The sequence below is a fragment of the Epinephelus fuscoguttatus genome, linkage group LG18, assembly GCF_011397635.1.
Source record: "Epinephelus fuscoguttatus linkage group LG18, E.fuscoguttatus.final_Chr_v1".
NCBI classification, from domain to species: Eukaryota; Metazoa; Chordata; class Actinopteri; order Perciformes; family Serranidae; genus Epinephelus; species Epinephelus fuscoguttatus.
The window spans coordinates 6,393,298-6,409,948 of NC_064769.1; the positions used below are offsets into that span (position 1 = coordinate 6,393,298).

Consider the following 16,651-nt stretch of genomic DNA (forward strand, 5'->3'; position numbering starts at 1 on the left):
TAACCCACCCATGAATTTTGAAGCTTTTATGTGTCTTAAAAAAGACGGTTGCTGACAAGTGGCTAAATAAGACAACAGAACGTCATCATACTGAACTTGGCTTTACAGCCTCATTGTGGTAGAGATGTTAAATCATGCAACCATGCTGTAGTTCATTTATAGCCTAATGTTGCTTTTTACAGGGGAACCAGGGTGAAGCTATCTTGAGCTTTAGCCAATAAAAACATCATCTCTGGAGCATCCTATAGGATAAAGGTTTGGGTCACACTTCCTTGAAACAACTGGAAAAAAGGTAGCCTGCTAACTTTAAGTTCAATAATTCACCTACTAACAGCTCTAAAGCTCAGTAATTATCAGGTTGGATCTGCTCTGTTATATCTTTACACAGACACAAATATAAAAACGTCAGTTTGTGTTTTTAGGTGGGGTTACACATTGAAACTATATGTCTTAAAGAACAAAAGTGTAGCCATCCGCTCAGTACTTCAGTGCAGCGTCTCCGTTTGTCTTGCAACCTCAATGTGACAACAAGACTCCAGAGAATCACACCACCCAGCTTTATTATGTCAGAAAATGTTTTCAGCATAGAACTCCTAATAAACCAAACCAAAATGTTGAACTTTTTATTTAAAGTAAGATTCCTTTACGGGGCTGTTCATTACTCATGAGGAGGGGGAGGTGGTGCAAAAAGGGGAGGCAATTTGAATACTTTTCTAAGCACTGGAGAGGTACTTATGTTTTTTATTTTGGCTTGGGGGGGGGTTACAAAGATAAATGGCTGTATTTAGTATTTATTTTACCGCCAATTTTTAAAGAAAACTTGCATAGATTTGGAAGGCATGTGTTTAAAAAAAAAAAAAAGAAAAAAAAAAAAAGCCAAAATTACACCATTTATAGCCAGAAACTGTAAAAACAGAAATTGTTATTGGATTTTCACATTTCAGACAGTCCTCGGACACATCACGTGTGACAGGAATAAAAAAAATCAAAAAAAATCACCAAAATCATTTTATTCTACGTCTCATTTAAAACTGGACCAGAAATAAACAGTTTGCATGAAGTAACCAGCATGCATGACATGAGTGAATAACCAAGGCTTTTTTTTAACTCCAGGATTTTGTCTTTAACTTTTAACTTAAAAACATCAAGGGCTAAGTTTTAAAAAACTATTAACTAATTTATGGTGGAGTGAGGGTCATGGATTTTCTGCCAGTCACAGAGGAAGGCTTGAGGAATAACATTTTAGGCTTCAGGTAAAGTGGAAAAAAAGTCACACCCCAGCCACCCCCTCCTCTGCTAAGTAAAGAACAGTCCCTAGATCATTTTACCACAGCTCAAACTGAAAAAAAGATATGCAGGGAGTTTGTTATATCCATCACATCAGATTTAAGTTTTCCACATCTTGCAATGGCCTGTACAAGTGAGCCCTCAGCTCAGCTCAGCTCAGCTCAGCTCAGCCGTTTGCTGCCTTGCTCAGCAGCTCTTCAGCAGTCTGCCTGGCTGCTGACTGATAGGAGATCGATCCTTATTCTGCTGCTTCGTTTGACCATACTTGTCTGTCTGTTTCTTGTTCCTCTATGCCTTTTGAGTGTGAGTGAGACAGTGTAATGGAGTAGTGAACTACATGTTATTAAACTAGTAGTTTAACTACATTGATATTTGCATAGTGATTCAAGCATTTTAATTACTGTTTTTGGTACAGTAATTTGGTACAGTTTTTACAGAAATTGAAACTAACTACTGAAACTACAAACAATTTTGGGTCACAAAGGAAATAAATGTTTTTTTCCCCATGGCTTCTCTTCTGTAATTAAACAACCTTTGACCAGCTATGCCCCCTATTTTCTTTCACTCTGACCACTTTGTTCATGCAGTGCATTTGTAAGGCAGTCACCATCGCACACTTGACCTTTCACCTTTGTGAAGCGCATGTGCAAAAGGTTGAGCGTTGCTAGATGCTTACACAGCCACGGCATCATCATGCATAAACCTCCAGAACCTTAGCCAGGAGAAGAATCACCATGGCCATACTATAAGGGTAACTTCAGTACTTTCAACCTGGACCGTATTTTCAGTCGACTGTGCAATGTCGATTTATGTCCACTAAAAGTGTTTGTATTTGTCACTGACAGGCTCAGATTGTTGTTGTAAGTGTCTGACAATATTGTGGACAGGACAGAGAAATGACTGTTTTTCCTTCCCTTTCACTGGTCTGTTATTGTGACCAAGTCACTCAAGGAAAAGCCTTGTTCTGAGCCATGATACTGAAAATCTGTTAGATAACAGTAAGCTATGCTTTCTGTACTTCAACACAACAAACTCTTCCTGGCTCTCCTCTCTCCAACTGTCACTAACATATCCAATGTTGTTTTTCCTGCAACAAGTCACCTCTACAGATTTCAGAACAACAAACGGACCAGTGAAAGGTAAAGGCAAACATCTCATTTCTCTGTATGGTCATTTCCATGATCTTATAAGACACTTCAAATAACAATCTGAGCCGGTCAGGAGCAAAAACAAGCAGAAGCACTAAATTGATGATGCACAATTGCCCATAGGGATTAGGCCTACATTGCAGCCTGTTCTGCTGCTGCAGCTTTCTCAACACTGGACCAATTTCAAAAATCGTTTTCTCCATTAGCCACTTAGACGCCTGCAAAAAACCCTGGGAAAATACAGTCCAGGTTAAAAAAATACCAACGTTTGCATTTAAGCAAACACATGATGTTGACTAGCCCAACTGGCAAAACCACGGCTTTACCTGTGAGCTTTGCAAGCCAAGAGTAATTATACTCTCTACTGCAAAGACGGTCAACACAAATCTAAGAACACATATAAAGGTCAGTGTGGTAAAGAAGTATTTCACTGATTGATAACCTTTACATAAAACTGGGCTGTCTATGCCAAAGAAATACACAAAATCTTTTTGAAACTGGTGCTACATGACCAGAGAAAACAGAGAAAAGGGGCTGTGAGATTTGTGTCTCAAGAGGTAAAAACCTACAAGTACCACAATGCACTGCGTCGCACCAGACCAACAAATGTGAGTAATGTGAGCTGACAGAATGAAAGGAATTACAGTTAAACTGTGAGCTAAAATAGGTTTGTGAAAGCATTTCAGGTGAGGTAAAGGTAACGCGGTAACGGAATCTTGGTTAATCTTTGATTGGTGCTTCTCAGTTTTGATTTCATTTTTTTCAGCCTCACTACAGGAAACAGTATGGCACCCACCGCCTGTTCACAAATTCTCCTATTACAGCCAAACTGAGCACTAAAATATGATTCTGGAGAAATTTTAGGTGAGAAAAATGAAATTAAGTAACAGAATCTTGGTTTAAATTCGATCAGCACTGTAGAGTTTCCAGTTTAGAATTTTCCGAGTTTGAGAGCGAGAGAGAGCCGGCTCTCTTTCTCAATCAGCTTCTATACTCTGTACGTGGTGACGGCGGGCATACAAAAATGCGGAAATACAATCTTAAGTTAGAGCAACAGCCAGAGAGCCAGCAATTATCCACCGGATGACATGATTTGAGTTGAGAGTAGAGCAGGGAGATATGGGCGCTGACAAGATAGAGGGAAGTTTACCACAGTTCATTTACACATACTACCCACACTGTTATGATACAAAGCTGGTTGAAAATCAACAAAGTATCCCTTTAACATTGACTTTGCTAACCAATTTAGCATAAATTAGACAAGTCAGCTATATTGTAATGTTACATACAGGATGGACACTGTGCACAAAACCAAAGCTGACATTCCTTGCACTTTCCCATGAACATTGGGGTATTTTATTGTTTTTGGTTTATGTATGATTGCTGAAAACGTGGACACTTTTTGCAATAAACTCAATTGAGTGCCATTCTTTGCTTGCACTTGTCTTCTTTGTTTTATCGTTTCACGTGTACATTGTCAATTTGATCATTTTTTACTAAGTAGTTCCAACTTTTTCTAAGTAGTTCTAGTTAACCAAACTAGATTTCTCCCGAGGGTAGCTTTGCTGTAGTTCAACTTCTTCCACTGTGAAACAATTGGTAGCTTGCAAAGCTATGCTTTCAAAGTAGTTTCCCCAGCACTGGTTGTAAATGTGTTTTGGTACAATCACGTATCCCTCTCCACACGCTGCTGGTGCCTTGCGGCAGGTCCTTGGTGTTTCACATGCCGCCTTCAGCCTTTTAAGTTGTCTCTCCTGCCGCCGGCACTTCTGCTGCGCCGTCTTCAACCTCTTCTTCAGACTTCCCAACTGCTCCAACAGCTGCGCAATGCGCTTCTTCTGCCGAGCAGAGTCCTCTGCTGTGTAGTTATGGTCACAGGAGACCGCCACTGTGTCGCACTGGGTGTCAAGCAGGTTCCTCCTGGGTTCCTCCTCCTCCTCCTCTTCCTCCTGTTCTTCTGCTGGGTCAGAGGTCAGAGGCAGAGAGAGAGGAAAGTGGATCTCAGAGGGGAAGTGATCCTCAAGGGACTCCGACTGTCAGACAGAAAACAAACAAGAGTTCTGATGGTGCTTTCTGAACTGAACTAATCCATTATCACACAAAATTAAACACGTCCAAAGACAACAGAAATAGAGACCCTAATGAGGACTGGAGCTTTCTTACACTATGATTAAGCTTAACCCTACTGCTTGCTGAAAGACCGCATACAAAAGACACTCCCACCCCAAAAAACCCAGATCTATACAATTTACATGGATAATACGTTTTTAATTAAGAGCAGTCAATTTATCCAAAAAGTGACTGGTTTGCAGGTAAGGATGCAAGATAATATCGGCATGTCATCAGTATCGGCCGACATGCTTTTTCTTATTTTGCACAATGAATGAATATTACATACATTAAAAAGAATTCCATTTCATGTCTCCATCTGCTGGTGAGTCATCACAATAAGAGTATGCAGGTATATTATTCCACTACAGAAGAGACTTGATGATCACTAAAATTAGGTGGGAAAAAAGTGGACATATCAGAATCAGTTTTCAGCCAAATAAGTTGTTTGGTGGCATAAATATCAGAAAACCCCCAATATCATACATCCCTATTTGCAGGTATGCTTTAATACTAAATTCAGAGCTGTTTCTCTCATTTGGAGAACCAATCAACCAATCAGAGATAAGTAGGCGTGACTACAATTGGAGATATCACTTTCCTGCATGGCTAGTTAGTAGGTTTGGAAATTAGCACCCGCCAAAAGCAGCTGAATTTGGTGGGTGGCGGGTGGATATTATTAATATATCCGCCACAGTGTCGGGTAAAAAAAATTTAACAAACAAAAAAAAGTCGACTCAATCATGGGATGCTCTATCTAAGTAGTGTAGTGTGTCACTGCATCTTCTTTACCAGTCTGAGTGAGGTTTTTCTTCTTCATCTTCTTGTTTGTGTTACTTGTGGAATGCAAACCAACAAACCAACTGCTGTAACCTACGCCGTAGCTTGACGTGCAGCTCCCCAGAAATGTAACTACACATCACGGTGACGCAGACTTGTCTATTTTTGTAAGCTGAAAAGCATTTCCCTCTGTGGAAACAAAGCTTTCATTTACTTTGTTACTTTATTTATTTACTTTACTTTATTCTTTATTCATTGTTTACTTTTATTTCAGAAACAATACATTGTGAAGACAATAAAGCCCACACAAAATAGCATATTTAGTTTTGTGTGTGACTTATCCTGATGCTAAGCTAGGCTAATTAATAGAATGGAAAATGCCATAGGCTTGTGCTAATAACATTAGCATGTATTTGTTTGGAAAAGGTGTTTAGTTTAAGACAGTTGTTTTGTCAGTGAACCTTGTGTGTTGTAACTGAGCAAAATTTTGTAATGTTAACCTAATCTCTGCTAGCCCCTAGGCTAAATTATAAAATGTAAAATGCCATAGGCTTGTGCTAATAACATTAGCATGTTGTATTTGTGGGGAAAATGTGTCCAGAAAAGACAGGGTTTTGTCTGTGAAACCTGCAAGTTATAATGAAGCTGGTTTATAATCTTGTAATGGACACTGTCATTATTAAGTCATGTTTAATGTGTGTTTTGGGTATATTTTGAATCAGTCAATCTTCACAGCACTTCACAGATCAAGTATTTTATGGCCAATGTGGCAACATGTTACTGACATATAGAGAGTGGCTGATGTCACAGAGCCGACACGAGGAGACAACTTCAATTCATGAACTAAAAGTAAAAAGGTGATTCTTTTAGTGATAAGTAATAAAATAAATAATAATAATCTTCTTACTTGGGTGTCTGCATTTTGATTTTGTGCATTTGAAGTGTGTGTGTGTGTCTGTGTGATGGAAATAATTAAAAAAAAGTTGATAACCATTACATTAAATATTAAACCGATACTCTTTGAGAAAACTACGTGTATTCAGGCTGTTTATTTCTTTGCACAGACAAACATTATTTTAAGGTTAATAACACAGAAAAGTGTGGTAACAGAATAGTGGCTGCAAAAGTATGAGTGGCTGGTAGAATTTAAAATCCTCCAGCCACTGGCTAGAGGAAGGATAAGTTTATTTACAGCACTGCTAGCTAGCTATGTAACTACATGCATGAAAAAGCCCAATCACAAAGCATGCCTCAAAGGGCTGTACAAATAGCAATTTCAATTCAATTTAAATTTGATCTGTAAAGTCCAATATCAAAAATCAAAGTTAGCCTTAGAGAGGTTTACATCATATGACATCCCTTAGACCCTCACAGCAGAAAAGTGTAGGATTTAGTGGCATCTGGCAGTGAGGTTGCAGATTGCAACCAACTTAACCAGCCATTTAACAAGAAGTTTTTGGATACTTCTGTAGGTCTTTTCACCCACAGGGAGATGTCAGACCCCTCTAAAATTCTTGACAGATCTAACTCTGACATGAATGTTATTAGTAACACGAAGGAGGAGAGTCAAGTCATAAATACAGGAACGTGTAACACTTGAAATCATTGCTCTCAGGAACCTTAAAGGTCCAGTGGGTAGGAATTAGGGGGATATATTGGCAGAGAAGGAATATAACTAGCTGTTTTTAGTGTTATCTGAAAATAAGAATTGTTTTTTTGTTACCTTAGAATAAACCTTTGAAGCTTCCCTTCTGAAAGAATTTTAGTTTTTGAGTCTTTTGTTTCTAACTTAAGCGTTGTCTCTAATGTGAGGCAGTTGGGTTTTTTTTGTTGTATGGCAGTTCCAAATAAAAGAAGAAAATAATCAAATGTGATGAAGTGTGATGATGAGGTGTTTCACCTTGATGTTGAGATTAAAGGTGAAGAGTGATGGCACAGCGTTCTCCTTCAGCACTCTGTTGTTGCACTCTCTCTTGAAGCAGTCTTTGGTGAAGTGCTGCGAGCAGATGTTGCTGTACTTTGTCGGCTTGAAGTTGTTCCTCCTCATTGCCGCCACCCATTTGCCGCAAACATCTGGGCGTGCCAGAGGAAACCTGACAAAATTAGATATAAATACACTGGATTTATACAGCTCTTTTCTAGATACTCAAAGACACTTACAAAGAACAACAACAACAAAACAAACAAACAACAATACAAAGATGAAATAATCCATAAGAAAGGAAACAATGCAAAGGGGAGAAGAAGAACACAGTTTTTTAGAGGTTATAGACAACTTTGAAGAGGTGCGTTTTCAAAGATTTGTTGAAAAACCGAACACCTCAGGATTTGTTCCTTGTGTGTATATTATTTCATCAACATCGAATTGATATCAGTTCCTAGTCTGGTTATCAATAATCCATGCAAGTTATTCAGGAAGTAAACTTTATGTCAAAATTGTTAGCAACAGTTTGGTTCTGTCTTCAACATTTCAGAGGACATCTTGTCCTACCCAAGGAGCTCAGGTCAATGAAACAGCAACTTCAACAGCAGATTCACCTATTAACTGTCACCTGGGTGTCATTGCCTTTCTCACCCTGCTGGATTAAAAAGGTTCTAAACCTCTCACTTGAACAGTTAAACAAATCAGTGGGCTGCAGACTGCAAAATAAAATTGATAAAGGGAACTTCAACTTTATATTGATTACTCTGTACGTTGTTGTTATTTGACAGTTCAGTTGATAGTTCAGCTCGTCTCACATGGCCAAACCCACAGGGTCTCCACATGTTTGCCAGCAAGGGACGACTTCAGGCTAACCTTAGCCGACAGACGAAGAACTGTAACCAAACTCCATTCAGAATGTATGGAGATAACTACTCTCGTATTTCTACAAGAGGAAAGCATGTTGAAGAATATGATGATGAGTGTTACTGCGAATATGTGTTTCATCCTGGTAAATTCGGCATAAAGAAATCTGTGAACTAGCAACTAAGTTGAGTTTTAATAACATCGACACTGCAATGTTTGAGAGTCGCCACCGTAACCACGATGCAGGTTAACTTGTTACTTTGGAGGAGGAGGACTGTGTGACTGGTGAGCGGACTTAACACAGGACTGTATTTATCAGTGCAAGAAGGTAATTGATGAATTGTCTGTCACCCGATTTTACCAGTAAAATCTATTTACACAAGAAATGACTTTCTTCAAATTCTATCACTCATGTTCTGTTACCAACGAGCAATTAAGCTTTAATAAGGCAAATTAGTAAACGCACGCTGGTGAACTCTCTCTTGATACTCCTCACCAGTACAACACAGTGCTTATCCGTCATGTCTGGACACAAATGCTAATTAGCTCACACACATTGTCTCACTGAACTTACTTGTGAAAGGAAATGGCTTTATCTTTATGGTAGCGGTTTTTACAACCGTACGCTGAGCACGTCTGAACCATGGCTGCTGCCCGGACGACACTCACTGAGGCCCGGACTGATGCCTCACGAAGCTCCGCTGCTGCGCCTCCGCACCCTCCACGAAGACTTCACTGCCACTAACAATGATGGCGGCAGACCCAGGGTCACGCGAGCTGAGATGACGGATCTGATTGGCAGAACGCGCTTCCTGTAATATCTCACAATGTCCACCAGGGGGAGAGAAAGATTCATTATCTCATGGTTGTCTGTTGACAAATTCTCAGGCATGCTTTGATTTGATCTTTTATTCCCTGTTTAATTTGATTAGAAATGATTGAAATATTGATATTCGACCTGGTTATATCTCAAACATATATCACACTCAGAATAACTTAATCTGAGTAACTGTCATTTCTGCTGATTTGATTTAGAAACATAGATACATTTTATTTTACAGCTGCATTTTATTTTTATTAAATATGTTTCACATATTTATATTTGGATCTTTTTTAAAGACATTAATATGCGACATTTTATAAAATGTAGTAATGTACATATTTACAAATATCCATCTGCCCTTGATGATTATATTTGTCAATTCAATATTGATATTGGTATGCTTTTATTTGTAGATATACATTTTTTGGATTTATTTTTATGGCATTTTTTTTCTAATTTCACTTTTGTTCTTTATTTAAAAAAATCATTTTCATAACTGTTTTTTGTAAATATGATAGTTTAAGATTATATTGAAATCATTTTAATCTTCTTGTTAGTTTCTGCTCAGTATATTGTATGTATCAGAGGAGGAGGCTGGCTGCATTTTTTTGTTCATTTTAATTGAATTGAATTGAATTTTATTTCATTTTGACCCTCCCTGAAGCTACAAATATTTTCCCTTGAGCCTCCCCAGGTAAATGGTGGAAAACGTATGAACCTAACTCCACCATAAATTAGTTATTAGATTTTTAGACATACCCTTTGATGTTTGAAAGTTAAAAGTTAAAAATGGAAGATGCTGGTTAGTTTGTGTAAGCAGTTCATTTCTGGCAAAATTTTAAATGAGACACACAGAATAAACTGATGATGAACTATCACTGTTTAAAGCTCTGGGCTGAGTTCGGCCCAACAAAATGTGGCAAAACATTTATTTAAACAGAAACAGTAATGTTTAACACCTGTTGTGTTATCCAGATGCATTGCCTTAAAATACCGGTTAACTGAAATCAATTCAAACATGCTTTATTGGCATCAATGGAAACACATGCATTGTCAAACCAAATAGTTATATGTATGTATGTTGGGAGTGTGAATGTGAAAACTGGAAAAAATACACACGCAAATACTAAAATATTTTTAATTTCAACAATTTTCTGGAAGCACAAAACGTTGCACCATTTTTAAAAAGTGTAAAGGTGCGGTAATTGTGAGATCTGTGTATGAAGGCTCGGTCAAAGCATCATGGGAGATGCAGTTGTGAAAGCCATCGAAATGTTTAAATGTTTGAGGTGTTCAGATGTTATTGTCCTGAGGCTTCAGCACTCAGTTTATCATTCAGTTTTCATCTATAAAAATAAATGAGCAATATCTTACAGCTGGGGCAGGCTGATTCATGGGAAATGTAGTGATCTACCGAGACAGTTAAGATGTGAGGATTTCCAACACAGCATTTGTTGGTCAAAAAAAGAAACTTTATTAATAAAAGAGGTGTTTTCAACAGGGCAGGTTGGTCTGAAGAGCTTTATACAGCAATAAAAGACCACGACAGCTATGACGAATGTGTGTTTATCATCACTGTTCTGTATAATATACTCAGTCCAACAGATGAGTGAAAAGCAGAAAAGGCCACAAGGCTCTTAAACCGTCTCTCGGTTCAGTTTGAACAGCTGCAGACTGAAAACTGGGCATAAAAGAACATCCTCTACAGCTCAGTTTCTCACCAGCTGCCAGCTTATTTGCTGAGCTTATGATTAGGGAGTTCTTTTTTCCAGTCTGTGACTGCACTTAAACGCACCATTACACAGGAAGAAGGAAGGAAAAAGGGAAGGAAGGAAATATTGATAGGAAGGAGGAAATAAGGAAAGGAAGGAACAAGGATTAAGGGAATATTTAAAAAGAGCAAACTTTGGATTAGGGACATTGTAAGTAAAATGTACATTATCACATAAATGCAGCACTGTAACAGATTTTAGAGAGAAATAAATAGATAGAAAAGTACAAAGAAAGTTTTTAGGTGGGCCGCCCAAATGAATTCTATTTACAGGAAACACTGCACCCCTTCTCCTGCTGTATTTATATGTTAATAACATTAACACAAGTGCTTTCAGCAAGTGCAAAAAGCAAACTGTAATCAATTGTCTGCATTTAGGAGAAATCTCTGATGACATGTTAAAGTTTTTTTTTTTTTTTGGTTTCTTTTAGGCTGAATCTTATTTTGATAGTTCTGTCCATCTTTCTTGTCAGCCACCATGTCATGTTTTTTTAATGAGCAAAGATTCAAAAGTCATCGACCAGGAGTCAGCGGACCTTTACATTTAACACCAGAGAACATCTCTAAACAATGACAAAACTTACATTACAACTCAACTGTCAGAGCTTAAGTCTCGCACACACACTCTGGGCATTTTTGGACGGTCTGGTTTATAACCTACGCCTGCGACAAAGGATTATTCTCATTATCAATTCATTTGCAAATTATTCTTCTAATTAACTATTTTTGCTATTAAATGTTAAAAAAAAAAAAGAAAAAATCTCAATGACTCTTTCCTAAGTCCAAGGTGACATCTTCAATATCTTCATTTGTCCAACCAACAGTCCAAAACCCAAAGATATTAATTTAACCATTGTAAAAAGCAAATTCCCTCATTGGAGAAGCTGCAATCAGAGTGCCTGCCCGGTCAAATATACTTATAACTCACAGAAGAGATGGACAAAACTACCAAAAAGATACAGACATATCTGCAAACACCCTTAAAAAAATCTAATAAAATGTCTGCTTTGCAGAACAGAGTGTGATTTGATCTTTTGTTTGAACTAAAAAGTAAATAAAAAAGAAGGAAAGTGCAACAAAGAAGAATCTTAGCGCTGTCAGTTGGGTATGTTCAATGTCTCTGAATACTGCAGTACCCAGAAGCCTCGGCAGCCAGCATCCATCATGTTCAGAATGCTCTGTCACTACAGACAGAAACTAAACAAGAACCTGGAGCTTTCTGACTGGATTTTTCTTATAGCAATACTCCAGACTTGTAGTTGACTTCTCTTCTAGAGTTGTCATGTTCACAGTCTGTTACCTTTGATGTTTGAACAAATCTCTTGGGAAATCTCTTGGGCTCAGTGTTCTCAGCATCTGTACTAATATTTCAGCCAAGTGAGTTTCTCATTCCACAGACAGTCAGCTGACACTGATAAAGCAGAAACACTAGATACACTAAACATAAAGCCTCTGGAGCAGAGTCTCTACTCAAATCAACACTGAAGCTGCAGCAGCCTTCACATCAAAAGGTGACTGATAGCACATCACTCTGCCAGTTAAGTCATAAACCACTGTTAACTGTTGGTACGCTGCTGATGATCTACTGATGTATGCCTGTTATTAACAACATGTCTCTCATTTGAGCATGAAAATTTGTTATTGTCCTTAACTGAAGGTCGACTTACAAGCTGTTTGTGGAGCTTTCAGCAACTACTTCTTTTTGTTTTTCTTGTGGTCTCAAAAACCATGAAATAAGGCTAAAAGCTCTGGAAAAAGCCAGTGAGTGAACCTTGTTGAAATTATTTTTGTCCCACAGTACGACTGATGTCCACGGAGTGATAACACCTCTACACATAATTAAAAAAACAAAAAAAAAGGAATACTAGAATATAATAAAAGCTATGGATATCTGACATAATGCACTGGCACCTAGCATTCATGGTTAAATCACTGACATGCTGTACAGTTAAAGGGTAACCTTGGAATTTAACTACTTGGACCAAATTTTCACGGATTTTTGTGTCTATGTGGCTAGAGGAGACAATTTTTGAAACTGGTCCAGTATTGAGAGAGTCCTGCAGCCAGCAACGATGAAATAGACTAATGTAATCCCTGGGGGCAACTGAGCACTTATTTTATTATTTATAGTTTTATTTTGTTTCTGTCCACTTTAAATAAAGTGTGTTTTACAATGATAAAATTTAAGTTTATCTAAAAGGAGTCTGGTGTGTTTGACAATAGCCATTTCAGGGCTGTTCTGCTTAAACAAAAAGATCTGACTTTTTAACAAAGACGTTGGGGTCCTTCCAATCTTTCAATAAGGTTTTCAGACACTTACAATAACAATCTGAGCCTGTCAGTGGCAAAAACAAACGCTTTCAGTGGACTTACACTGACGGTGCTCAATTTCCCCCAGGGATTGCATTGCAGCCTGTTTCACTGCTGCTGCCTGCAGCCCTCTTGCTCAATACTGGACCAATTTCAAAAATCGATGTTTCCATTAGACACTTAGACACAAAAACATGGGAAAATTGGCCCCAGGTTGAAAAATAATGAAGTTACTATTCAACACTGTCACTAAATTTAATTAATAAGCTGCAATTTAAACAATGTCCAACAGGCTACACTCACTCCACTAGCCATGTGGGTAGAATATGTAGCAAGGACTAACTGCAATAACTTAGACCAAGTTCACATTATCACAGTTTTACTTAATATCTACCAGTGAAAAACCACACCTGTCAGTGGAACATGGGTGTCATGACAGCTATCTGGGATTAACAACTGGGATAAGTTGCTCTGGGATTAATAAATAAAACTGACTTGACACATGTCAGTAGATCAGCAGGGGTAGATCACTTTGAATTATCATATGGCACTGGCCCAGGAGTGACGTATCCATGAGCCACTTTTCTCAGCATGGCTCTAAAGCTGCGACCCAATTCAGGCTCCACTTCTTTCACCAAAAACAATGCTTAACGGGTCAACGGGGCTGTCTAATTCATCTGCACATCTTTATGTTGCATTTCACCAATGTCTGTTTCTGTAGCAACAAAAACCTGGTGAAAATCTCCAGTTTTTAGTGTTTTTGTTTTCCACTTTAAATGCTGCGGGAGAAAAAATAACTGTACAAACTAACAGTTATGAGTCATTTTCAGATGGTTTAGTTCTTCACATTCAAACTCCTTCGCTAAATGGGTCTACTTCTCCTCCTCCTCCTCTTCTTTTTCTTCCGCCTCTTTCTCCACCTTCTCTTGGCCTCCTTCATCAACTTCTGCAGCCTGTTTATTGTTGCCGTTTTCTCCTCCGCCTCCATCTTCATTACCACCAGCCTCTTCCTCACCTTCTTTGGACTCTTCCTCATCACTAGCACCCTGAAAATACAAACACATTTTAGACTTTGTTAGATTCTGTTTTCAGGCAAAAGATTAAAGGTGAAGCTTAAACTGACCACTGAGGTAGTTAGAAGAGACTTTCAGAGAGAACGAGCACAGTCCAGATTTAGATATTTAGCATATGTAATATGTCTCTGTCCTTTTAGCTTTTCTTTCAATCATTTAAATCAATACTTGCTATCATTTAGGGACTGTTCTCTATTTATGAGAGGTGAGGGGAGCTGAGGTGTGACTTTTTTTTACCCTCCCTGGAGCTACAAATATTTTTCCTTAACCCTCCCTGAGTGACTGGTGGAAAATGCATGACCCTCCCACCACCATTAATTAATTAGATTTTTAAAACTAACCCTTTGATGTTATTAAGTTAAAAATTGAAGGGAAAAATCCTCTAGTTGCAGACTGAAAACTTGTTTTTTTTACTGTTGTCTTGCATGCTGATTAGTTAATGCCATCAGTAGTTATTTTTTGCTACATTTTAAATATGATGTAGAATAAAGTGGTTTTAATTACAGTCAATATTTTCCGATCAGATTTGGTTAAGTTTCTTCTTTGGAAATTTGAAAGCCAAACAATAATTTATGTTACAGCTTTTGGCTATAATAAATGACATAATTTTCCAATTAAAAAAAACAAAAGGGTTTGAAAGGCATATTTTCTTTAAAAATAGGTGATAAAATAAATACAAAATACAATCATATCAAATTGAATACCCCTCTCCTAAGACAAATTAAAAGACATCAGTACCTCTCCAGCGGTAAAAAATGATTTGAAATGCCTCCCACCTTTTGCACCACCTCCTCCTCCCCCCTCACAACTAACGAACAGTCCCTTACTAACCCAACCTTTAATTCAAACATTAAAAACCCTGAGTTTTATGAAGTCCAATTGTCTAGCTGCAACACTAAACCCATTAGATAATTATAACTATTATTATATGCACATTTTACCTTCTCAGTTAAAGGATTTAGTATGATAGGGGTCTAGATGTGTACGTTACCTGCTTAAGGCGGCTTCTCCTCCGATTCGGGACCCGGGCCTTCATCCTCCGTGACAGCGCCATCAGCTTGTTGTGTCTCTGCTTCCTCTTCGCCTTCTCCGCCTCCTCTATCCGCTTCTCCTCCGCATGATCCGAGTCCGACTCGTCCTGCCGCTGTAGCCTGCTCCGCTTCCTCGGCTGCACCATCCTCTTCGGCTGGCTCCTGTCCCCATCCTCATCATTAGTTGAATCCTCCTCCCCGGGACTGGAGGACGAGGAGCTGTCGTCGCCTCCCAGGAACGAGCGCTTTCTGCGGGTCACGGAGCGGCTGTCGTCGCTAGAAGTCGCCCCGGAATCGCTACGGCCCCGGTCCTCCTGCTCGCTGTCCTCCTCCGGGGAGCTGTGGAAGTCGGATTGGGATCCAGACGAGGAGGAGGAGGTGAAGGACCCTTCGTCACTGTCGTCCAAGATTGAGGCGGGCAGGCCGATCTGTCGCTTCTTCGATGCGTCCACCTTGGTTTTCCGCATCGACGCGAACATTTTGCGCTTGTACAAGCTCTCCATGTCTGCGCGCGGTACCAGATCCCGGTGACATTAAACAGAAAACCGAAAAAGAGGAGCGGACTGGGTGTAAACAAGCTAACGGTGCAGCTAGTTAGCTTCTATTGCCTGCGCGTCACAACAACCAAAGCATGTTATTTCTGTTGACAGCACAACATGGAGCCTGAAGTCTCCTCCGTGCAGATGTATTTTCGACTGCTCACGGAAACGTTTTGACTGTGTGTGGTGAAATAGGATTTACAAGCTAAAAACGGGACATTTCGTAGGTGATCTTGTCAGTCTTGCTAGCTGTGTGTTATTGTTGTGGCTCCCGCTTCTTCTTCGCTGGTAGAAATTACAGCACAGCCCATTAGAGCTCCCCCTGCGGCGGAGAGCAGTAACCGCTGCTGCAGACTGACAGACCCTAAAAACTCAAAGCAGTCAACATTAAAGGAATACTTCACCCACAAAATGATCATGTATGTATCAGTTATTGATATCGTGTTACTTTGAATTCGCGAGGGAAACATTTTCTTGCATGCCTCAGGCGAACGAAGAATCCAGAAACAGCAAACATTGTTGATTAATTTAGGTAAACAACAACCACATTTAACAACAGCAAAACTGTATCAAAATATCTGTTTTCAAATTCTCACAAAACTCATGCAGCATAATCCAACTCTCAATATGCAGCCAAACACATTTTTTGAAAACCTTTTTTTTTAAAAACTGAACTGAAAGTGGGGAAACTTATCTATGCTCTCCTTAAAGCCACTAAGCCAGACTCAAATAGGGTAATTAGGCTTTTTAGCAAAAATACAGGTACTTGGGAAGCATTGAGCATACCACTGGATAATTGAGACTTGGATTATCCTGCACAAGATATCAGATGACAGTTTGTAAACTGATGTTTTGGTGTGGTTTTGCTGTTGTTAAATGTGCCCCCCAATCAATCAATCAATCACTATTCCCGTTATTATATGACGAGGCATCCAAGAAAAATAAATTTTTCTTCACTAACTCAAGGTAACGTGGCATGACTAATTTTTAGA

At 38.9% G+C, this 16,651-nt stretch overlaps 2 protein-coding genes across 2 annotated transcripts; both read right to left on the reverse strand.

Moving 5' to 3' along the window:
* Positions 1–477: 477 nt before the first annotated feature.
* thap1 (THAP domain containing, apoptosis associated protein 1) lies at positions 478–8,881 on the reverse strand. Its single transcript, XM_049603385.1, has 3 exons — positions 8,687–8,881; positions 7,225–7,417; positions 478–4,468 (listed from the first exon to the last, which is right to left on the reverse strand). The coding sequence occupies exons 1-3, from the start codon at positions 8,755–8,757 to the stop codon at positions 3,962–3,964; spliced, it is 771 nt and encodes a 256-aa protein (XP_049459342.1). The 5' UTR covers positions 8,758–8,881; the 3' UTR covers positions 478–3,961.
* A 1,514-nt stretch (positions 8,882–10,395) lies between these two features.
* ccdc82 (coiled-coil domain containing 82) lies at positions 10,396–15,942 on the reverse strand. The gene is made up of 2 exons (XM_049603386.1): positions 15,081–15,942; positions 10,396–14,062 (listed from the first exon to the last, which is right to left on the reverse strand). The coding sequence occupies exons 1-2, from the start codon at positions 15,621–15,623 to the stop codon at positions 13,889–13,891; spliced, it is 717 nt and encodes a 238-aa protein (XP_049459343.1). The 5' UTR covers positions 15,624–15,942; the 3' UTR covers positions 10,396–13,888.
* Positions 15,943–16,651: the final 709 nt, after the last annotated feature.